Source organism: Cervus elaphus, chromosome 24, assembly GCF_910594005.1.
Source record: "Cervus elaphus chromosome 24, mCerEla1.1, whole genome shotgun sequence".
NCBI classification, from domain to species: Eukaryota; Metazoa; Chordata; class Mammalia; order Artiodactyla; family Cervidae; genus Cervus; species Cervus elaphus.
In genome coordinates this window covers 60,929,757-60,953,726 of record NC_057838.1, presented here as the reverse complement: position 1 = coordinate 60,953,726, position 23,970 = coordinate 60,929,757, and the positions used below count along the sequence as shown (strand labels likewise).

At 57.4% G+C, this 23,970-nt stretch overlaps 1 protein-coding gene across 4 annotated transcripts in view; it reads right to left on the bottom strand.

Moving 5' to 3' along the window:
- Positions 1-23,970, bottom strand: part of CACNA2D2 (calcium voltage-gated channel auxiliary subunit alpha2delta 2) — a 140,719-nt gene that overhangs the window by 17,887 nt on the left and 98,862 nt on the right. For all 4 annotated transcript variants that reach the window (XM_043885904.1, XM_043885900.1, XM_043885903.1 and 1 more), the window contains exons 4-8: positions 15,767-15,826; positions 8,245-8,289; positions 4,575-4,716; positions 418-549; positions 160-217 (exon numbers count right to left, since the gene is read on the bottom strand). In XM_043885904.1, the coding sequence (XP_043741839.1) occupies positions 160-217; positions 418-549; positions 4,575-4,716; positions 8,245-8,289; positions 15,767-15,826 (437 nt within the window). The remainder of the gene's footprint in view (positions 1-159; positions 218-417; positions 550-4,574; positions 4,717-8,244; positions 8,290-15,766; positions 15,827-23,970) is intronic.

Here is a 23,970-nt window from a genome sequence, read left to right as displayed (position 1 = left end):
CCTGGGTGATGGGATCCATTTTCCAGTGGCAACGATGTGTGAAATGAAAATTGGATAGAGCTGGCTGCGCCCTGCTCGGAGGCCTGGATACTGGGAGGGAGGGGGGCGGGCGGGCGAGCTGAGGGGGTGTCCCTGCCCAACCCCTCCATGCTCGCTCACCAGGGTCTCCTGCGGACATCGTACAGGTCGATTTTCTTGGGGGCTCGCCACGGCGTAGCTGCGGAAGGAAAGGAGATGACTGGGCGGGGAGGATACTGGCAGGGAAGTGCCTGGCCCAGGTAGCAGGCCTTGAAGCAGTGGGCCAGGCCACCCTGAAATGGACAAGGTGACCATCCCCTCCCACACACCCAGGATGAGGTAGGGGGAGGTGGAGGGGGTAGGGTGCTGAGCGGACTGGGGAGATGGGCTGGCGCCCACCTGGATAGTAGCGAGTGACTCCCGTGGCGCTGCCGAAGACCTGCCACAGGAGCGTGGGGTCCTGCCTGCGGTTCTCCATGAACACATTCTCCAGGGCCTCCGTCCAGTTGAGCTCATTGAGGATGACGGTGGCTGGAGGGTGAAGCAGGGGGCTGGGGTGGGAAGCACTTCAGCGGTTCCCCCGCTGAACCTCATCACAACACCCACTCACGTGCCTCCCACTCAGAAAGTTCTCTGCCTCCTCGGGTCTCCCTCACTTCCCAGGGCTCAGCTGGGGCTGCACCAGCTCCTCCATAAAGACATCCTGGTCCTCACCCCCTCCCAAGAAACAGCTCAGTCTGCCCTCAGCCAGGGCCCCACATGACCAGGCAGGGCAGCTGGGGCCTGTGGCCCCTGCAGAGGGGCCACCCAGGCTCTGAGCCCAAACACCTATCCGGCCTGCTGCCGGGAGCTTGCCGCTGGTCCCTTGGGAGCTCACCCACTCGGCATGCACTCCGGGCTGCAGCCACAAGAAAGCAATTAAGGGCCCGATGATGGGGCTGGAATTATTCAGCTATTAAGGTACCTGATAAGCTGGAAGCCACTCAGCTCCATGATTAATCAACTAGGGCCAGGAGCAGGCAGGGGTGGGGGCAGGGGCTCTTGGAGGGGCAGGGGCTGTGCCATGATCCTGCTCCAACATTGGCACGTGCGCTTCCACACACACACACACACACACACCCTGCACTCGCACATTGCCTGCAGGTATACACCAGGCATACCTACATCTCACCTCTGTGTTTCCAACGACATGTGTCACCTCCTCACCCCTAAACCTACCTGCCCAGCAGCCTGACTGTGGCCATGGGCACAGGGGCACACATGCTCATACCTGCATACCACTCTGCCCCTACAGGAGAACACCTATGAATCCTGCTTTCATCTCCCCCAACAAGTTACCCAACCCTCCGTCTCCCCCAGCCGCTGTGGCTGCACATGTGACCGGTGTGTTTGGGTGGCCAGACCCACAGGCACAGAGTAAGGCTTCTCTTAGACGGATGGACTCCATCCTGTAGATCCCTCAACCTGGGCAGAGACTCAGAATGGCTTAAGCAGTATGCCCCTCCCCCCCTCAACTCAGGACAGCCCTAAATCTGCCCAGTGAAGGCGTGTAGCCCATATCCTCACATGTGCATTGTACCTGTCCCTGCATTTGGGACACTCAGAAAAAACAGCAGGCCTGCTACTGTCAGGCCTTTGTCCCCCAACAGCTACCCCAGGGGCTATTTCTTCCTCTAACTTCTCCCACCTCCTTTCTCCGCCGGTGGAGCCCTGACACCATCCCCTCTCCCTGAAGATGCACACCCCAGACGAGAACCAGAGAATGTCTTCCAAAGGCTCTGCTCTTCTCTCAAGGGGCTTTCCCGGTGGCTCAGCGGTAAAGAATCAGCCTGTAATGCAGAAGCCGCAGGAGACACAGGTTCGATCCCTGGGTCAGGAAGATTCCCTGGAGGAGGGCATAGCAGCACACTCCAGTATTCTTGCCTGGAGAATCCCATGGGCAGAGGAGCCTGGCAGGCTAAAGTCCATAGGGTGGCAAAGAGTTGGACATGACTGAAGTGACTTAGCATGCATGCTTCTCTCAAGAAACCCTTAGATGAAGAGCTGCGATTTATTTTTTAAGTTTTTGGCCATGCTATGTGGCATGTGGGACCTTAGTTCCCCAACTGGGAATGGACCCTGTGCCCCCTGCAGTGGAATCATGGAGCCCTAAGCATTGGACTGCCAGGGAATTCCCAAAGCTGGGATTTAAAGATACAAATGCAGACTTCTCTGGTGGTCCAGGGGTTAAGAGTTCTGAGTTCCCACTGCAGGGGGCACAGGTTTGCAGGTTTGATCCTTGGTCAGGGAACTAAGATCTCTGCATGCCACACAGACCAAAAAAGAAAAAAAAAAGAAAAGGCAAATGCTCCAGGGTAAGCCCACAGTCTAGGTTGTTGTTCAGTTGCTCAGTCATGTCTGACTCTTTGCAACCCCACGGACTGCAGCACGCCAGAGTTCCTCATTCTTCACTATCTCCTGGAGGTTGCTCAAACTCATGTCCATTGAGTTGATGGTGCCATCCAACCATCTCATCTTCTGTCACCCACTTCTGCCTTCCATCTTTCCCAGCATCGAGGTCTTTTCCAGTGAGTCGGCTCTTCCCATCAGGTGGTCAAAGTATTGGAGCTTTAGTTTCAGCACCAGTCCTTCCAATGAATATTCAGGGTTGATCTCCTTTAGGAATGACTGGTTTGATCTTCGTGCTGTCCAAGCAAGTCTCAAGAGTCTTCTCCAGCACCACAGTTCCACAGTTTGAAAGTCTCAATTCTTCGGTGCTCAGCCTTCTTTATGGTCCAAGTCTCACAGCCTAGGGGGCGCCAGCATATTTCAGGGCATTCTTCCCTCTGTTCTCCAGTCTGTGGAGCCTCTGCCGTCTGCCCCCTTCGGCGCTCTCTCCCTTCTCTCAGGCCCTGCGGCTTCCCTTAACTGACCGTAATGTGAAAACAAAACACATTTCTAGCACTGGTTGTGCCTATTGAACAGTATGTTATGGTCTCGTTCCTAATTTAGAAACTTAGTGAATTGTACAATTTCTATTTTTCTCTCTAAGGAAAAAATGAAGTCAGGCTCTCCAATGTTTCACACTGTACTGTCCGCCCTGCAAGAGTCTGCCTGGCAGGTCCCGCTCCTCACTGGACCTCAGTTTCCCCCGTCTGCACAATGAGAGGCTTAGGGCAGACAAACCGCCCTGGGAGCCCCGCTAGCTGCTGGCAGATGGGTGTCCCTGACTCAGGTCAAGGACCGAGAGGAGACCTGGCTGGGCTGTCCTGGCAGGTATCCATGACCACCTGCCTGCTCACACATTCACTGTGAGACACACTCGTGCACACACTACAGTCAGCCCCCCACCTGGAAGGGGCGTGCTACTCAGCCCTATGCGTACTCACCCACACTCACGTGCCCACACTCTTAGATCACGCTGAGCTGGGAAACGGGGACCATGCCCCCTCAGGCAGGCGATTACAGATTTAATTAAAAGTGACACAGTAAATAAAAAACATATAAAATGTAATTTGTGTGGGTAGCGAGGGGTGACTGGGGAGGGCGGTGTGGCTCCTGTTTTAATTAGCGTGCCTGCCTGCGATAGTGCCCCTCGACTGGCTCAGGCAGGTGGCCTGTGGGCGGCCCTTGGGGAGTTGGAGGGACATCCACCCTCACTTCTGCCGGAGGCTGCCCAGATGGCCTGGCTGACCCTAAAGGTGGAGGGGGCCTCCCTGAGAACGCTGGAGGATTCCCAGGGTTTCTGAAGATCACTCAGAAGCTCCGGAATCTTTGCTTCAAGAACCCCCACCCATGGGCCCCTTGAATTCTGAGGCTACCCTATGGGTGCCCCCAGAATTATGTCAGGACCAAGAGACCCCAGAGCCTTCAATCCTGCAGCCGGAACTCCCCAGTCAGTGTTTGACTCTTGGCGTCTTCTGCCTGCACCTCGCAAGTTCTACAGCAAGGTCATCCTTGTGTCTGACTTGAATCCTTTAGCTGTAGTGAACTGGTCTCCATATTATGCCAAGATACACTGTCCCTGAAGCTGGGAATCTCAACCACCCTTTACCTAATCCCCTGACCTCTATCTCCACCTCACCCCGCCCCACCCACCAAGAATGACGAGGGAAGTGTTCCAGGGTCCATGTCTGTGAATGAGAAGTTGCTCCCTGTCCTCCCAACCCCTGTGTCCATCTATTGTGGTAGCTCCTCAACCCTTCCTGCCTGGGGCCAGGGAATGGGCGAGGGTGGGGGGAGGAGCTCCTCTGGGGACAGCGGGGACTTGGCCCAGCATGTGGGGGAAACAGTTATGTGCATGCATTTGTGTGGGCACGTGGATACACACGGGCAGACCATGCATGCAAAAGGGTGAGAGGCTCAGTGTTGCATACCCTGCTGAGAGGCAGTGTGAGGCTGCGCCTGAGAGTGGCCTGATGCCTGTGTGTGGGCGGCTCTGAGAGGTGACCTTGGGTGAAGGGGGCTGAAGGTGGATGGCACTGACTTAGCACCCGGGAGCTGGCAGCACCAGGGCAGTGGGCCGTGCCCCCCACGATGGGTGGGGAGGGATGCTCCCGATCACGCCGTGCACTCACAGCCTTTGTAGATGTCCGTGGGGATCTGCACGGCTGTGTATGAATAGTTGACCTTGTTCTTGAAGTTTGAGTCCTCAACGAAGTCCAGCCGGAGGGTGCTGGCCTTGGACCCCCTTTCCACATCCTCACTCTCAGGGTCGTCCTGCAGAGAGGGACCCCCCAACCCGGACAACCATGGTAGTGTCAGGGCTGGGAAATGGTGGAGTGGGGTTGGACAGAACTGTAGACAGAGGGGCCAGAATCTGGGAGATGGGGCATCTTGGAATCAGAAACTACCGCACTCAGAGACAAAGAGAGATGGAGAGACACCCAGACAGTGGGACATGGGTATGGACCCCTTGCCCAGAGGTCCTGTGACTCCCACCTGCCCCACACATCCCACCCACCATCGCCATATTTGCTAAACCTGAATTCCAAAACCAAAAGCAAACCAAGCCCTTCCCCTCATCCCTGAAAATCAATGATCAGCAAGTGCTTCCCCTCATCCCTGAAAACCAATGATCAGCAAAGGAGGCAAATCTTGGAGGCAGAGAGGAGGAGTGGGCTCTGCCCCACCCCCCACCCCGCAGGGCTTCCAAGGACTTGCTCTGTAATCATGGGGGTGGCCTCAGGACCCCCTCCCTTTGGAGGGAGAGTACACCCTGCTTTGAGAGTACACCCCACAACTTGGCCCCACCCACCCCCTGCATGACATTCCTTTGGCACCAGGGAGAGGGCCCTAGCTCCACCTGCGGGGTGGGGGGAGGGGGCGGGCACCACCCCCTGCAGTGGGGTGGCTCCAGGGGCTGAGCTAGAGTGGGGGGAGTCCTGGGGAGAGAGCTGGGCTCGGGCAGGGGTAGCATGGAGGCCCAGTAACCTCCAGAAGGAGGGGTGTGCGGCGCCTGCTAGCAGCAGGACTAGCAAGGCCCCCGTTGACTTTCTAAAATGAGCTGCCGCCGTCTGACAGGTGCCAATTACGGCATCTCTCCGCCGGGCAGGCTGGGCATGCGCCGTGTGCCCCCGCCCACCACAGGCTGGCGGGAGTGGGTCCGCGACTACAGTGTTGATGCCGCAGAGGGGGGCGGCGGCGGCGGTGGGCAGGCACGGGTGCAGGTGTGCAAGGGGGAAGGGAAGATAGAAGTAGAGAGTGAAGGTGAAGACGGGGAAAGCCAGATGGGGAGGCAAGGGGAGATCAGTGAGACCCAGGCAAGGCAGGGCGGGGGTGGGGGGGCGCAGAGCTAGGGAGCTCTGTGACCTGGGGCGAGGGAACCCAAGCAGCTGAACCAGACACAGGTTCCCGCACTGCCCCTCAGCACCGCCTCCCCTCCCGTGACCACCCCCAGTACCAGGCTGAGCTCGCTTGCTCTCCCGGGTGGATCTCACGTGACGGCCGGCCCCACCGCTTGTTCACTGGCTCGCTGGGTCCTGGGCACACCCCTCATGTTCCCCACCCAGCCAGATATGCCCTCCCCACCCGGGGAGTGCGGAGGGTCCACCTTCAGGTCTGGGGAATGAATTACTGCCTGGATGGGGGTGCGCAGCAGGCTGGCTGGCTGGCCGGAAGGGCCTCCTGCACAAACACCCTTTTCATCTCTTCAAGATGTATGGCAATACCCAAGCCATCTGCTGCCTTCCCACTGCCCCTTACCCAGGGTGCCACCCCGCTGCCCACCTCGGCACACCCTAGGGGAGACCCTCAGAAGCCGGGGCAGAGGCAGCTGCTGAGAATGGAGGCCAGCGCCGGGGAGCCAAGGCGTGAGCGACTCACGTTCTGCTGGGAGGAGGGGGAGCGCAGGAGAAGAAAGCCCCCGAAATGTCAGCGCAGATGAAGGGCGCTAGAAAATTTAATCTCCCAACTTTCCCAACTAATGTGACATTTGGATTCTGTTCTGATAAGCTATCAGCTGGCGAACTTTTTCCTTCCTTCTTTCCCCCCTACCCCCACCTTCTGGCTGGTAATTTAAAAGTAAATGGTCTAGAAAGATCTCTAACTGTACCTCTGGCAAAGATTAAAAAAACAAAACAACACAACAGGCAGGAGAGTTGGGGAATGTGTGCATGCTGATATTTATACTGGGGTTGGCAGGGCTGGGAGGGCTGGGATTTTTGCCTAACTGACCCTGGCCCAGTCCCACCCGGGGGTGAATCCCCTCCCTGGGCAGTCTCTAGCCTCCCCTCCCCTCAGAAGATGTCCAAGGGGTTGGGGGCAGTGATATAGAGGTAGGGGTTGGGGGCTGCAGGGAACAGGGAATCCAGGGAGGAGGTCGGGCACCAGACTGGCCCAGGAGCCCCTCAGTGCTGCCCCCACGCCCAGGGGCTTTTGTATGGTGGGCAGCCGCAGTCTCCTGGTTTATATTTAATGCACTGATTGCTAAAATCACAGCCCGCTGCTGAGGGGGGTAAGGAATTAGATTCAGGGTCTAATTAAAGGTTTGCTCTTCATTTGAATTTCAGATTCCAGCTATAATTTTAGCAACTTCTCTGGGAGTCACGGAGGCTCAGCCAAGGGGGAAGCACACCTGCTTTAGCCCCCCCACCCCGCCTTCTCGGGCCCCCTGCCCGCCTGCCCTCCTGAAGGCTCACCGAAGCTGGCCTGGCACCCATAGACCCTCTGCAGGAATCCCTTCTTGCCTGCCCACCTCTTGGTGCTATCAGATACATCCTGGGGGCTCCCGGGAAACCTCCCCAGGGCTGACAGGCCCGGGAGTGGGAGTCTAGACTTGGGGTCTCCTACACCAGCCAGCATAGGTGACCCTAGAGACTGAATTGTGACACTTTCCTTTACAGAGGAGATAGTGGGGTTCAACTGCTTTTGCCTCAAGGCAGGCAGATGAATTAGGACCTTGGCAGGTTCACCAAACAGTCTGTTCCCTGTGCCTGCCCCCTCAGACACTCTGATCTCCTCTGTAGGCCCCCTCACACCTTAGATGGTCACACATCTTTCATGTGAGTCCCCTGGTGATGGGGCCCTCTCTCTGTCGCAGAGTTGCCCAAGCAGACATGAACCAGTCAGGGAAGTGGAGGCGGAAGAGCCGTGTAGCTCCGGGCTCTCCAACCAGTCCCAGGGTCACCACTTCAGGGGTGGTGACCCCTGAGGAGCCAGAGCCCTCTCCTTCATCTGAAGAACAGGCTGCAGGCTGCCTCTACAGGGGCGGGGGCAAGATGACTTAGCCCAGGGCCAGCACTGATGGTGGGGCCTGGCTGTGCGGTGGTCCGCACACTGAAACCACGGTCCCCTCACCACAGCAAAGGGACCTGTGCTGACCGGAAACACGCCTGCACCCCGGCCCTGCAGGCCCACCTCCAGAAAGCCCTCCCCACCTGCTCCCTCTCTCCCCTGTTCTCCCAGCACGCAGCAGCCTTCTGCCCTCCCGACGAGGCACCTGATCTGACCCAGGGGAGAAGGTCCGTGGGCCTCACCATCCTGCCCAGGGACAGGCTGGGCCCGCCCCACACTGCGCAGTGAAGTTGGGCCCTTTGGTGCCTCAGAGACACAGCCCGGGAGGGGTCAGGGTCTCTAGGGAGTGGTGGGAGGTGCAGGGTGGGGGGCTGTGGGATCACAGCCCTGCAAGGCCAGACTCAGAATGCTGAGTCCTAACACACTTCTTCCAGCCCAGGCTACAGGTCTCAGAAGAGAGGGGTGTGGCTCTGGCAGCTCCCCACCTCCCCCCAGCAAGGGTGGGGCACTCACCAGCTCAGCATCGGCTTTGGCGTCATAGTACACGATGTCTTCCTCCTGGTGGGAGAGAGAGGCCTCAACAGTCATGGTCTGAGGTGCAGCCAGGACCCCCAACTCTGAGGCCTGCCTGGAATGGCCCCCTTCGATTCCTTGGGTGGGGGGCAGACACCACCCTCTCCCCCATCCAGAGCTGCGGTCCAGGGAGGGCTGGATGAGTCAGGCTGGGGAGGCCCGACCCCCACCCCAGCCAGACCATCCTCAGGGGCCCTCACAGGCACCAGGAGGATGTGGTAGCCCGGGGTTGGGGTGGGATCCCCCAGGGCTCCCTAAGTCCAGGACCCGGGTCTCTGCCTTGCAGCCCTGCTGTGAGGTAGGCTGACAGCCAGCCTGTCCGCGGAGACTCTGGCTGAGGCAGTAACCAAGGGGGAAGTGGGGAAGACGGAAAAATAGAGCGAGACTGGGACAGAGTGAAATAATGACTCGACACCGCATCTTCCAATTTCTTCTATTAAAAAGCCTGCTCATTACGGGCATGTACTTATTAATTATCTGTGATTTGTTGTGAAATGCGAGGGGGTTTACACAACAGGAGCGGGAGAAAACAAAGCCCGGCCCCCGCGCCTGCCTCCCGGCCTTGCCTGCCTTTCCTAGCGCCGCCCGTCCTGGCCTGGCCCTCCTGCCCGCTGCCGGGGTTCTCGGCCATCTGCAAGTCATAATCACCGGCCACCCCGGGGACCCGTAACACAAACGGGCTAATTTCATGTTTAATGATCTTTAATCAGAACTGAGCACGGCTGACAGAGGCCGCCAGAAGGTGAATCTGGTGCCATCAGGTGCCACCGCTCAGGACGGGCCACCCCACCCCTGCCTCGATGGCCCTAGGGCAGGGCTCGAGCTAGGGCCACGGTCTGAGTCACCCTCCCCCGGTGCTCCTCAGCCCTCCTTTGTATGGCAGGAACCTGCAGCATGGCCCTAGTGGGCCCTTGCTCACCAGGGAGCCTGCTTCTTTGTGGTCTGCAAGTGGGAAGGATGACCGAGTCTGCTCCCAAAGGTCTGTCTGTACAATATCGAGCCAGCACTAACTCCACGATGGGCTATCCCTTGCCCGGGCCTGGCTGGGTCCCACCTGCTGTGTGACCTCAGGGCTATGCTATTCTCTCTCTGGGCTCAGGTTCCTCGGGCTTCAGGGAGGAGCTTAGCCTTGGTGACTGTCCAGGTGCTGGGTGTGAGGCTTGAGGTGGTTGGTACCCAGACTTGTATGGGCTGTTTCCCACCAGAGGTCTGGCCACTGGCTGGACCTATGGGCATAGTTTGAACATTCTGGAACACTGACTACACACCTGGAGCCACGCCTGGGTAAGACCACAACCTCCTGATGACTGAAAGACTGAAGTTTCAGCCCTGCGAGGCACCTGCTGTGTCTAGCAGGGCCTCACACACACTGCAGTACAGGATTCTCCCAGCAGCCCCATGACCCGGTTACAAAGAAGAGGACACCAAGGCAGGGAGAAAAAAAGGAGTCGCACCCTGGCTCCATCCTGCCTTCTCGACTCATCTCCAAACCCTCCCGCACCTGCCCACCCACTGGTCCAGGGAGACTGGAGCTCAGGTTGGCCCAGGGTAGGGGCAAGGGCTGGGGCCCAGGCTCCAGGGTGCTCGGCCTTTCCCTGGGCCCGGCTCTGACCGAAGCGCGTAATGAAAGCTGACATTACATCAAACACAATAAGGAGTTTCGGTTGATGAAGATCATTCCTGAACACACAAACCCATTAAACCGAGGGGAAAAATATCAATTCAACACACTCGCTGGCGAAAAGAAAATGTGATTTGTTATCTAAAAGGGGGTTATAAACACGGCTCGGATGCTCTTTCCCTCCGTAATGAAAACAGGCAGGCACAGTGGGAGGACTGCAGATTAGAACATGTGGCTTTGCTCACCAACTTTTTAGGCAAACCTTCTGCAAGGACAGGAAAGGGCATGTGTGGGGGTCGGTGGCTCTAGGCCTCCGGAGTGACCCTCACAATCTGCCCTCTTAGTGCAGTAGGCAGCGCGTCAGTCTCATAATCGGAGTGACCCTCACAGGGACCCTCCTCTGGGGTCCCCTCAGAGGCCAGGCCTGTGTCCTGCCTGACCTGGGACGGTCCCCGGGATTCTGGCGCTCACTTGGGCCATCCCTGCAGCTGCCCCAATGGCTCCCTTTGTCTCTCTGTCCTGGTCTCAGTGCAGGATGAGATGCTGGTGGCATCAGTGGCATGGGGGAATGTGTCACACGGAAGGACTCAGTCCCCCTCCGAACTACCTGGGAGGCTCAGGAATCTGTATGCAGTCTGTGTCCCTCTGGAGAAGGAAATGGCAACCCACTCCAGTATTCCTACCTGGAGAATTCCACGGACAGAGGAGCCTGGCAGGCTACAGTCCATGGGGTCTCAAAGTCAGACACGACTGAGCGACTAATACAACACTTTGTCCCCCAGGGGCTCAGATGCACGTGGGCAGGACTTCTCCCTACCTCTCCCACCTTGAGAGGGCCAGCCCATGCCCCTTCCTTGGTAGAGAGTGGCATTAGCTTTGGATGGTGGCAGGCAAGGTCATATGTGTGAAAATACATTGTAAACCCAGCTGTGGTCACTATGTCCGATGTGATGTGGAACTGGGGATGTGGTGGGACAGGGTCATTAGGGCCGGTGGGAGGGTCCCTGGAAAGCCTCTGTGTCTGCTTTGGCCTGCAGGTGCCCCAGCATCCACCACCAGTGCCCCCGCCTCTGAGACACAACACGGAGGCGGTACCACCTGGTGATTACATGCAGGGGCCCTGGCAGAGGGTTCTGGCCTCCTGGCTGGGCCCGAACATGTGAGCTCTGGGATCCTGAACAGTGAGTGGCGACTGAGCCTGAAGCCTCACAGGTCCCTGTGGCCCCATGAAGACTCCTCGGGGTCACCTCCATCTCACTGATGAGGCAGGGTGCCCCTTAAACCCTTCAGCCTCCATGAGGCTTCACCTTGGGGTTTTGGCTTTCCATTTGTAAAATAAGAATGATGATGCTAAGAGGACAAGGAGCAAGGCCTCTCCAAGGGTTCGGGCCAACTCAACCCATGAGTGGGCTCCCTTGTGCTGACAACTCCACAGCCCCAGGAAGGGCCTGAATATGGAAGAAACCCCTTGGCAGGGGTGAGACACATGTCCGTAATGTCCAGGGTTGACACCTCTGACACTCCCTCCATTACTTGCTATTTTAGGGGCCATTCTGCTCAAACTGGGCAGGGAGTGGGGAATCACCCCTCTGAATTCACACACATGTCTCCCCGCAGGTGGATTTCTGTGCATACACGACACGTGAGGGGCGGGGCTGGGGGCCCACACAGCTCTTGTATACACACGACACATACACTCTCTGAGAGAGAGCATGAGGGATGCTGGCAGGTGGGTAGAGGGCGAGGAAGTGAGTGTGGGGCGTGCAGGCGGAATAGCAGTTGACACCTAACGTTTGGTGTCGTGGAAGGCAGCTGCCGTGGCTTGGTCGGACCCGACTGCCGCTTGCTTGCCCGGCCCCCATGCAGGACCCAGGCCAGCTCTCCGGCTGCACCAGTGAGGACGCTTGGCCTTCCTGCCCTGGCTCATGGCCAGCTCAGCTCAGCCAAGTGGACTGTTTTCCGAGAGAGCCGTCTGTCGCCGGCTTGGCAGAGAGGCAGGCAGCAGGCCCGATGGCTGGGGCAGACCTCAGGCCAGGGAGCCACCTGTCCTGTCCAGCTGGCTCCTTGGCCTGGCCCAGCCTTCACAGCCTTCCCTTCGAGTACCGAGGCAGTGCCGCCTCTCCCATCAGACTCCCCAGGGAAGGGCTGTGTCTCTCCCATCAGACTCCCCAGGGCAGGACGGCTTCCTCCATCACACTCCCAAGGCCAGGGCTTTGTCTCCTGCAGGCCGTGGGGCTGGCACTGAGGCCCTGGGACCAATGGCCTCTCCTGCCCCCCAACGACCCATGCTCTGGCCCGGCTCCTCCCTGGTGACCGTTTAGATGGCAGATAATGCTGGCACAGTGAGGTGCTGGCACCAGGCACAGTGTCCGCCAGGTGGGCCATCTCCATCTACCCTAAGTGTTATGCACACCAAAGCACCTGCTGCCTGTCTGCAGGGGCCACAGGAGGGGCCGCCTGCTAACAAGGGCCACGCTGTCCAAGGGCTGTGGCCAGGGCTGTGGCTACAGGTTCTCTACCCCTGCTGCGGCCAGGAGTGCGGGGTCATGGCCTGGGACCAGGGAGAGGAACACCGGGGGCACTTCCCTTCCAGATGTTCTCTTCTCACAGTTTTGACTTTGCAGACTCCAGGATCCCGCAAGTCCATGGGCGGTGTCAATGGTGTGCTTGTGTGTGTGCGTGCGTGTGTGTGGGAGAGGGTACACACCACTGTCTGTTTCTCAGAGGTCTGCACGCAGACCTGCTGTGTGCCATTGACACTGGCAGGGCCACACCCCACTGACCATGCAGTGGAGTCCAGTATGGCTCCACGGGTCAAGGGTTTCCTCCGTGCCCAGAACTGCTGAGTGCCAATCCTACCGTACTCAGAGGTAGGAAGCCCGAGGCTCTGGTCACTCTGTCCACAGGGCACCCGGCTGGGCACATGGACAGGTGATGGGCAGCACTGAGTCAGGCTCAGCTGCCTCTGGCCAACAGGAGCCGTGAGCAGGGCAGACAGATGAGCCCACGGGGCCACTGGCCTGGGGGAGCTGCACTGGGAGCCATCCAAGATGGGGGCACCAAAGGCAGGTGCTGTGGGCAGCGGGGGCTGATCCGAGAGTTGCGGCCAAAGAGAGAAGCTCTGGGGAGTTAACTGGAGTGGGAGGTGCTGCCCTTCGGAAGGAGGTAAGGATCTTCCTGGGAGGAGGCCTGGCTTGTGTAAAGGGCCCGAGTTTGCCACCGGGGTCATGGCACAGGCTGTGAGCGCTCCTGAGTGCTGGGGAGGAATATGGCTCCTTCCTGAAGGTTTTGGGAAGGGCACACTTTCAAGGGTGGGTGGTGTGCCTACAAGGGACAAAAACACCATCCTTTCCGCAGTCTCAAGTCCCCACGTCCCCGTGGCACAGACAGTTCCCACCCTGGCAGTTCTGCCTGGCAGCCCAGACAGGGCTGGCTGGCCTAGCGGCTAATGGGCCCAGCATTAGGGCTGATGCCTTTCTGCTCGGAGGCTGGGCAGCTTGCTGCTTCTGGGGAGGAGAATGGCCCTGATGGTGCAGCTAGAAAGGAGGGGGCGCCTACAGCACCACCCGCCCCTGTCTGTGGGACAGACAGGGAGACTGATGGACTGGCGGGGGTGGGCGACAAACATCAGGCAAATGAGGCTGGGCCCAGCTGGCCCTGTGGTTACACCCCTGGGTGGGGGCATCTCAGGTCAGGACAGGGGCCAGCAGAGCCCTCTTCCGCCTCAGGACAGGAACACCCAGAGCCCATGGGCTGGGATGGGCAGAGGTGCACCCACATCATCTCCAACTTGCACCTTCATGACCTGACGTGTGGACCGACCCTTTCACACATCACACCTGAGCTGACAGCCCCCAGTTCCAGCCAGGCCTTTGCCAAATGGGGAAACTGAAGCTCAGAGAAGGGCGAGCTCTTGCTGGGTGACTGTGCCCAGTGTGCAGGGAATGGGTCCTCAATAGCACCTGTCTCAGCACCTGGACACCCCCGAGACCCGGGCTCTCCTTTCCGGTAGGCCCCTGGGATGCCCCCTTTGGCCTGGGATAAGCTGTTCCTGTCTCGGATTGACTGAAAATCAAGGCTCAGGGATCCAGTAAGATGACCCTTGAGTTTTCTGCAGAGTCAGGAAGAGAAGATGGGTTTGGGGCTGAGGCAGCCCTTTCCTCTTCCAGTTCTGGGCCTGGACTAGGAGGGAGAGAAAGCCAGGCTGAGGGCTTCCAGACCGTGACTCCCCGATTCCTTCACTCCGCTCCATGCCTGCTCTGCATACCTGTCCTGGGCCGGGAGGGGAGGGAGCAGATACATCAGAAACAGAGGAAAGGACAGAGCAGGAGCCAAGGGTTTTGGAGGCCCAGCAGGTGGAGGGGCTGATGTGCTGGGTAGCCAGAGCAGACTCACAGGGAAGACACAAGACAAGTTGGGCTTCCTCGAGGAACAGAGTGGGTGGAGAGATCAGAAACAGGGCTGGAGTTAGGTGTTGGGTGTGGCTGGAGCACAGGAGGAGGAGAGGGAGGAGGCAGGCTCATAAGAGAGGCAGGGGCAGCCAGATCCTGGGGCCTTGGGTGCCGGCTCAGGCTGGGCTTTGTGGGGAGTCGCCAGGGTGCAGTTATTTGCAGGCGGGGGCAGGTACGAGTGGCCAGGGAGTGCAAAGTGGCTGCTCTTGTGCATATTTCTGATCAAGAGGCTGAAGAGGCAGGGTGGCCCAGGGTTGGGTTTGTAGTGCTGGAATGGGGAGCGAAAAAAAGGCCAGCCCTCAGCGCCCAGGGAGGGAGGAGGGGTCCAGGGAATCACTAGTTGATTTACATGTTCACTGGAGACAATCATCTGTTACCTCCAACCCCATGTGAGCTCCCTGAGGGTAGCACCCAGCACCCACCAGGGAGCAAAGGAAGAGTGCTATGGTGGGGGTTCAGGGTGACCTGGGGGGATGGGGACTGGGAGAAGGAACAGGTTTACAGGGTCTTCATCACAGACAGGAGCCCCCCGGGCATCTGACAGGCTGGCTCTGACTCTCTGCCTCCGACAGGTAACCTCAGCTCAACCATTCTGTGCCTCAGGGTTCTCATCAGTGAAGCAGGAATTAACAGTCCCTCCCACCTCCTAGAGGCACCGGGTTCAGGGCTGGAGTGAGTCAAGGCCTCCCCCACCCCTTACTGGCCTCTGTGTCCCAGGGGCCAGCTCTAAGTGCCAGCACTGAGCATAGACACCACTGGGAAGTGTGACCCACATTCCCGAGTGGCAGTGGAGGACACAGCGAGCCCTGCCAACTGCTCTGGTCCCCAAAGCCTCGGTCATCCTTGGCATGGGGGTGTTTCCTGAATCTGGAAGGAATCCTGCCTCGGTCTCTCTTCTGGTTTACTGTGATCCTCTGACACAAAAGGTGTCTCCAGCCCACCCTGAATCAAACACACTGCTTGGATATGTGAGGCTGGGGGTCAGTGAGGCATCCCTTCCCTCCCCCACATTCTGGACCCTCTGTCCTCAAGCAGAGTCCTGCTCCCAGCATCTCCTGCCTCCACTTACTCTGGGCTCTGCTGGCAGAAGGAAAGGATTTCCTGGCTGTGACAGCCTGGTTCCCGATTCCAGCCTGAGGGCCTTCTGTTAGGGAAGTCTGGGAAGGGGATAGGGTCTCTTTCCCCCAGCGGCTCTCCCACATCAGTGTATTCGGGAACCTCAAATGCCTGCTGAACATTGGGCAAAGGTTCCTGGTTTCACCCCATGGACCCCTTGGTGCCCTGCCAGTGGGTGAGTGCAGCCTCCCCCTTCCTCCTCCCCTGCATTCATATCCACTCTTGCTGGGGGTGGACAGGTCCCCGGGCCTGGGGAGGCCGTTGTAGTTCTTACCTTGATGTTGTCCTGCCAGCGGTGGGCTTTCTGGAAGTTCTCTGCAGCATCGGCCAATCTCTGAGGGACAGAGCAAGGACGGTCAGAAGCTGAGGAAGATCTGTGTCTAGCCCAGAGCCTTCCCCATCCCCAGCACTCCCCGGGGCCAGGCTGGCTCAGGGGTTCCCTGGACATCCTGCCAGACCCCTCAGGGATTCCTTAGCCCCACACATTCTCCAGCTTGCTGTGTGGGCCCTTCCCCCACCCACAGGAAAGGCGAAGCCTGCACAGAGTGACCCGAGTGGCATCTCCATGGGACTCCCTGGACTTCAGCTCAGTCACATTTCCAGCCCACAGGATGGCAAGGGGATCCCCAAGATGTTTCAGGACCTAGGCCCTGCAGCCAAACTCACTGACACTCTGTAACTCACTACAAACCAGTGTCACCCCAGTGCCAAGAGGAAGGCCCTCCCCAGTCCAGGATGAAATGACACAAGAGACAGAACGCCTCGCTGATGCATTTGCTCCCAGCTTGTTCAGGGCCCAGCAGGAGGTGCCCATGGCCCACCTCTGCCCACCCAGACCCACTGTCCTTGTCTTGGCTTCCCGAGCCCCTCCCAGCAGCAATCTCCAAGCCTTCTGTCCACACAAGCCTGGCGCATCGTTCGGCACTGGTTCCTGCGGCCTCCTCCACTGAGGCCCCTGCGCCTCTGAGCATGGCTGTCTGTGTATCCTGCACTTTGTTACCCGGTACGCCTGGCGCCAGACCGTGTTGATGTGCAGAGTCATGGCAGAGCCAGCCCTGCCTTCCACAGTCCAGAAGGGAAAACAGACACATCACCAGGCAGAACAAAGAGGGCAAGAGTAGTTGAGGTGCTTCGGGGAAGCTCAGATCTGTGGGAACTTAGGACATCAGGGAGGGCTTCCTGGAGGAGGTGCTAAAGCCCTTTGGCTACCCTCTGGGCCTGAATCCTCACTGCCCAGAGATTCTTTTTTTTTTTTTTTTTACATTTTATTTATTTTTTCCATTTATTTTTATTAGTTGGAGGCTAATTACTTTACAATATTGTAGTGGTTTTTGCCATACATTGACATGAATCAGCCATGGATTTACACATATTCCCCATCCCGAGGCCCCCTCCCACCTCCCTCCCCACCCCATCCTTCTGGGTCTTCCTAGTACACCAGCCCCGAGCACTTGTCTCATGCATCCAACCTGGGCTGGTGATCTGTTTCACCCTTGATGATATACATGTTTCGATGCTGGTCTCTCAAAACATCCCACCCTCGCCTTCTCCCACAGAGTCCAAAAGTCTTCTGTACATCTGTGTCTCTTTTTCTGTTTTGCATATAGGGTTATCGTTACCATCTTTCTAAATTCCATATATATGCGTTAGTATACTGTATTGGCCTTTATCTTTCTGGCTTACTTCACTCTGTATAATGGGCTCCAGTTTCATCCATCTCATTAGAACTGATTCAAATGAATTCTTTTTAATGGCTGAGTAATATTCCATTGTGTATATGTACCACAGCTTCCTTATCCATTCGTCTGCTGATTGCCCAGAGATTCTTATTTTGTGGATTCCGTGGATCCTGCCCCTTTAGGAAGTCCTGAGGCTTCTGAGGACAGAACTGAGCCTGGCCCTTTAGGGCCTCCCGCGGAACTAAGTGAAGTTTTATTAACAGTAATGACGACTCACCCTGAACTGGTCACCTGCTGCATCCAGGCTTGATCCGCCCCGCCCCACCAGGCCAGCAACACATCAGGGGTACCTGTCACCATCCACAGCCCGCTTGATGTGTCCTCAGCTGAGGATCCCCAGGCACAGAGATGGTGAGCAGTCTGCCTGAGGTCACAGAGTGACCTGGGTCAGGCTGGATCCTCGCCGTTGAGTTTGCCTTGTGGAGCCCATGACCAAGGTCTGCGGGCACGCTCTGCAGGGTCCATGACGCCCGGGGAGGAATAGAGTGGCTCGTGCTTGGGGAGAGGCTCTGATCCCCAGCGCCCTCTCCCACCCCATGAGTGATGCAGTAGGGTCTTGCCCTCTGGCCTCCAGCTCCTACTCAGAGGACCCTGGCCCCTTGGTATTCAAGACACTCCCATCCCTCAGTCCAGGCCTGATGGCTTATGGGCCCCAGAGGGAAGATTCTAAAATAAAGCCTGGCAGCTGCACACCAGGGGAAATGAGAGACCATCTTTTCCTCCCCTCCAGCGTGGTGGGGGCCTGGTGGGATCCTTACAGAGCTGCAGCCTCCACCCTCTGGGCAGGATGTCACCTCTGGCTGTTAGAAGACTGCCCAGAGCTATTCCCCACTCCCGCTGCGCCTGGCTCCCCCTCCTCCTCTGGCCAAGAGCACTGAATACTGGGAAGGCTGTGAGGCGGGGGGACATGGGGCAGGGTGGGAAGTCCCTTTCAGAGTCAAGCCTCCTGCCACCCCACCTGTCTTTTTTGTAGCTCCTGTCCTCTGTCCACCTGTTACTGCCATACTTGCTTGGCTGGGCTCCACCCCGCCTTAATCCAGCTTCAGGAACCACAGGCCTCTCTTCTCCTAGATGGTTCCTAGATCCTGCCTCCAGTCCTGGCCCCTCCTGTATGCCTAGATACCTTTCTGAGGGTAATCCTCAGGCCCACTGGAGCTTACAACACCCCCTCTTGGAGTAAGCCCTTCCACCTTGTGACTATTACCCCCTACATCTCACCCTTAATGCAACTCTTGGGACTTCCTTGGTGGTCCAGTGGTTAAGAATCCAACTTGAAAGCAGGGGACGTGGGTTTGATCCCTGGTCGGAATTAAGATCACACATATTGTGAGGCAACTAAGCCCATGTGCGGCAACAAAGACCCAGCACAGCCATAAATAAAAATAAATTAAAAAGAATTTTTTAAAATGTTACTCTAACCACCTTACTGATCATCCCCAGCCCAGGCTCCTGTGTCTTCTCTTGCCCTTCGCCATCCTTCTCCGCACAGCATCTGGGGCTTTTGAAATGTGGATCTGGGGGTGCATGACAGTCCTGCTTCTCCACAAACCCCTAAACCTTTGGCAGTTATCTGTGGCTCTGCACAGAAAAGGCAAAGCTTTTCTGAGACCCCAGGAGCTCCCCTGCACTCAGCCTCTGCTCCTCCCTTTCCATTCGGGGGCATCCTTTCAGCCTAAACCACAAGCTCCGCCACCCAATGCCGGGCCCCTGATGGTCCCTGATTCACAGCTGGCAGCACCCTTCCGCAGAGGACGTACTGTGTGACACACAGGGTTAACAACACTTGTCACTCCTGTTAACTGAGCACTGACCGTGCATACCCGCCACCGGGCCTGGGTGGGAGTGTGTGAGCCCCAGGAGCATCCCCTGGGGTCATATCTCGAGGGGCGAGCCTCTGGCAGTCACTGCACACCCCCTTTCCTTGCCTGGTGGCCCACCACTTTCCCAGGGATGCCAGACCCTTCTCAGAGTGGGCCTGGAGCCATTGCCACTTCATGGAGGATGAGGCTGGGACCCATGTGGGAACAACCAGATCAGGGCCCTTCCCCTAGAAAAGCCACAGGGTTGATGGGGTTGCAAAGACCTAAGTGACTCGAGTTGAAATCTCCAAACTGGGCCAAGCCCTTGAGGAACTTTTTCTTTGGCCCGTACCGCCCCCGCTGGGTGGGGATGCCTGCTCCTTCACCTTCTGAGGGCTTAGGTCTGACCCTGGGAGTCACGGGCCTCAGGAACATGGGGGCCGATGGCCCCTCGGGCTCTCCAGGCGAGCGGCCAGGGTGAGGGAGACCGGGGCGGGGGGGCCCAGCCCCCAGCCTCCTTGAGCTTATGGAGTCCCATGGGCTCAAAGGCCCGGGTCAGCCCGCTGACTCGTGAATAACAGAGTTGCAATAGCCACAGCGAAAGGATTACTTTTAATCCTCAGTAACGATCAAGCCATTATTATTTTTTCAGTGTTACAGATCAATCAGTCCATCCCCAGGCACTGGACGTGTGGAAACTGCTAAATACACTGGCCTGGTGGTGTGGGAGGAAGAACTGAGGCAGTTGGATGGGAGTGGACGGGGCAGGTTGTGGAGGCTTGTCCCTCGGGTCTCAGGGTGAGAGGGGAGAGGATGGGAGTTCGCACGAGGGGCCCCAGGCAGGGATCAGAGCTGGGACCCTGGAGCCTTGGGTTCAAATCCTGGCTTCTTCCTCCAGCCCTCAACTTCCTGCCTGTACGTTAGAAGTAGTAACCTTATCCACTCAGAGGACAGTTGGGTTCTTGGCGGCCCCCTTGCTCCAACTCCCGGAAGCTGCCCATAAGGCCGAGTCCTCTGGTGTCTCCCTCGCTGGCTCTAAGCACATGGTCCCTCACCCACCTCCGGGCCTCCCCGTTATCCCCTCTTTCTGTTTGGGATGTGCGCCCCACCACCTCAGTCAGACTTATCGGACTGTCATCTCCTCACCTCTTCTGCAAGCCTCCTTTCGCCCTTGGCCAGTCCACGGGCTCCCCTCCCCTCCGCTGGGCACCCTTCTCCACAGAGCCCACAGCACTCAGGCTTGCTCAGAACTCATTGGGAGACAGCTCACAGCTCTGTCTTCACCTTGCCCTGAGGTTCATCCTCCTTGCACTTTTCTCCCACCTCCCCCTGGGTCCCCCTGATGGCCTGGGGGAGACAGGATGGGGATGGACACTGAGGTCCATAAGTAAAGGAGAATCTACAGAGACTCCCGGCAGGGCACGGGCAGTGGTGGGAACACTGTTCCATCTGTCTCAGGGCTCCTGCCTGTCTGGGGGAGATGCGCTCCATTCCCACCCCTGACCCTGAAGGCCTACTCCCTGGGACCAGCTTCCTGCTTGGGTTCTGGGCTCTGCTCTCAGAGCAACCTGCAGTGTCTGGTGCTTCTGGTACCAGGCCCCTGCACATCCTGCTCCTTCCTTCTGCACTCCCGCCCAGATTCCTCTAGCCTGTTTCCTTTCCTCACACTTGAGGCATCAGCTTAGACTCCATTCTCCTCCTAACCACTCCCTGATCCCCGCCAAGCTCCCCTCCCTCCCCATCACGGAACTCAGAAAGCCCTCTGCTTTTCCTCTTGAGCTCTGAGCTTGGTGGCGGCTGTATCTGACCTCTGTCAAGTTCCAGAAACCTGACCCCTAGCAGGTAGTAGGTACACAATGAGCGCGGAAAGTGTTGGTCGCTGAGTTGTGTCCGATTCTTTGCGACCCCCATGGACTGTAGTCTGCCAGGCTCCTCTGTACATGGAATTCTCCAGGCAATTCTGGAGTGGGTTGCAAAATAGGTACACAACGACCATCTGATAAATCTAAGTAGGACTGTCTGTGGACCTGGGTAAAGGCTGGAGTTTGGACTTGCCCGGTCAGCTCTGTGCCCCTAGGCGTGTGGTTTAACCTCTCTGAGACTCTTCATCACATCCTGGAGGGTGAGGGCCGCCTGTGAGGATGACGCTGCTACGAAGTTGCTGATGGTGGCTTGCCTGGCCCGCGATGTCTCCATCACGGCCAGGGCACTGGAGGGAACCGTGGTAGGACTGCTGAGCAGGGCTGCTCATGGCCAAGTCAATCATGGTAACAGCAGGCATTTCAGAGGCAATTATCAGAGGGTTTCACTTAACAATCAATTTCCTTCAGCTCCGGAAACTGTTCTTACAGGAAACGGCAAGAAAGAGGAGAACTGAGCTGTGGACAAAGCTCCCCTGGGGGAGCAGCCCCCTGCACAGACACCTTTGAATTTCACTAAGTTCAAAGTCTCTCAATTGCTGTGGAGCTGAGACAGACTGTGACCTGAGATAAGGGGCCTGGGGGCCACAGTGGGCGCTCCTCAGAGGCCAACATTTGGAGGGTAAGATTCCACTGCATACTGGGAGGGGCGGGGCTCGGGCCTGGCAGGGGTGGAGCCCTCAGGCTGCTCCATTGTTTTTTGAGGTCCCGCTCCCTCCCCCCAGGTTGGGGACCCCACTTCTTCTTGGCCTCCTTCCCATCCCCCTCACCTGGAAAACCCGCCCCCCACCCCCACCCCACCCCATGCTGGCCTAGCCTGAAAGGGTCTGGGGAGCAACTGCCCATCAAACAGGATTTGTTTTGTGTAGCCCAGAGGGACAGACCATAGGAGTTTTTTTGGTCTTAATTAGTTATAGCTACTCTCTCTTCCAAGAGGATATGAGAGGCTTAGGATAAAAGGGCCTGAACCTGTGGGGCACAGGATATTGAGAGCTGTGCCAATGGGGGCCGTGCCTGGCAGAAGCTGTGATGGGGGCTCCGAGGTAGAGGTCAGGGGCAGCCAGCTCAGAGTGAAGTCCCAGAACCAAGTAGGTGCCAGAGGGTAGCAAAGAAGGTGATGATGACAGATAGACACAGACACTGCCCCTGGAGGTACCCTGGACTGATGGCACAGTTGATCCAACAACAGGTGGAAGACTGTACCTCTTCCTCACCCTCCCCAGCCCACCCCTGGAAGACACCTGAGAGGTGGGTCCTTTTGTCCCCTGTTCTGTAAGGGGACCGAGCATGAGTGCCACTGCCCCGCGCCCCTGGTGAGGAAGTGGTGGAGGGGGCATCAGTGATTCTGCCAGCAGTGCTGGACGCCGAACCTCCCAGGGAAGCATCAGGTCTGGCCAGGTGGGCTGGTTGGCCGCAGGTCTCTGGACCTGTTTCCCGGAGTGGTTCCTTGGCCCTTTCCCCAGGAGAGGGTATCAGTAACTGGACTCTAAGATGCGGCTCCGAGCCCACCCCCCCCAACCCTGGTGTCACAGGGTAAGTACCAGGGTGCCCCGAAGCCCCTGCCCAGCACAGGGGCTGCCCCTGCCACCCTGCTTCCCTCCCCACCTGCGGGCCCCGTATTAGCTCTGTATTGTGTACTGATAGATACTAAATACAGATTTCCAATTTCCAGAGCTGTTATGGTCTAATGAGTAAATAATATACATATTTAAAACTGTCTAAAAACATATCTGCATAATTAAAATATCTGCATAATAATGAAGCAAGATGCAGCTTAGCAAGAAGGGCGCTGCAGCCCCAGGGCTGACAATAGGGGAAGATGCATAGGTGAAAGAGAAACCCTGGTGCTGTGGGTCCCTTCTTCCTGCCGCCTCATCCTGAGTGGGTGTCTGCCTGTTTGTCCACCACCTTCTTTAAGCAGGTACATTCACAGACAGTCAGGGACCAGGGGAACCCTTACTTGGCCCTGTTCTTGCACAACTTGTGGCATGGGGAAGGTGCGTGTGCGGGCGGACAGTGCCTGTGACGTGAGTGGTGGGTGACCCGACAACTCTGACTGCTCAGAGCTTTACGGGCACGACCTCACTCGCTATGACCCTCTGTCCCTATGCCCATTTTGCTGGATTCTGAGGGGGTAAAGAGAAGTGCACCAGTGTGGACAGAGCAGGCTGACAGGACCCATGATGTAAACATGGCAGGTATGGGGAGGCCTATGGCTTTGCCTTCCCATCCAATGGCACCTTCTGGGCAGCACGGGCACTCAGCCCTGCCCTCCTGCCCTCTCCATGGCCCATTCTTCCAACCTTTCTTGCATCCATCCACTCCAGGCACATCTGGTACCTGTCTCACGATACATCTGACCCACACTTTCTTTATTAGCCGTGCTTTCAGCTTAAATATGAAACAATCGAATTTCCTTGGTGATAGAGTGGTTAAGAATCATTGCCAATATAGGGGACATGGGTTTGATCCCTGATCCAGGAAGATTTTCCACATGCCGTGGAGCAACTAGGCCTGTGTGCCACAACTACGGAAGTCCGAATGCCCTAGGGCCTGTGCTCCACCACAAGAGAAGCCACTCCAGTGAGAAGCCCACGCACCACAATGAAGAGCTGCCCCACTCATTGCAAAGTCCTCGCACAGCAACGAAGACCCAGCGCAACCAGAAATAAATAAATAAGAAGAAACAACCATTGGAACAGAAGAAAAACAAACAAACACCCCAAACTCAGGCCAAAAATCCAGCAACCAAAACTGCAGGGAAAACAACAAATACTCCGAGCTGCAAAGGGCACCTGGCGGAGGGGGAGATGTCACGTGAGGCCCACACTGTTGTTGGCAGCGACAGGCTCCCTGACCTTTTCCCTCAGCAGCCACACGAATTCTCCAGGAGCTGATAAAAAAATTTAGTAAAATGGATTTTTTCTCTTTTTTTAAAAAAGGTCAGAATACATGTAACAGGGAAAAGCTCATTCGAGTCGTGGTTCCCCTCTGGAAGCGGCCCTCGTCTCTCCAGCCCCG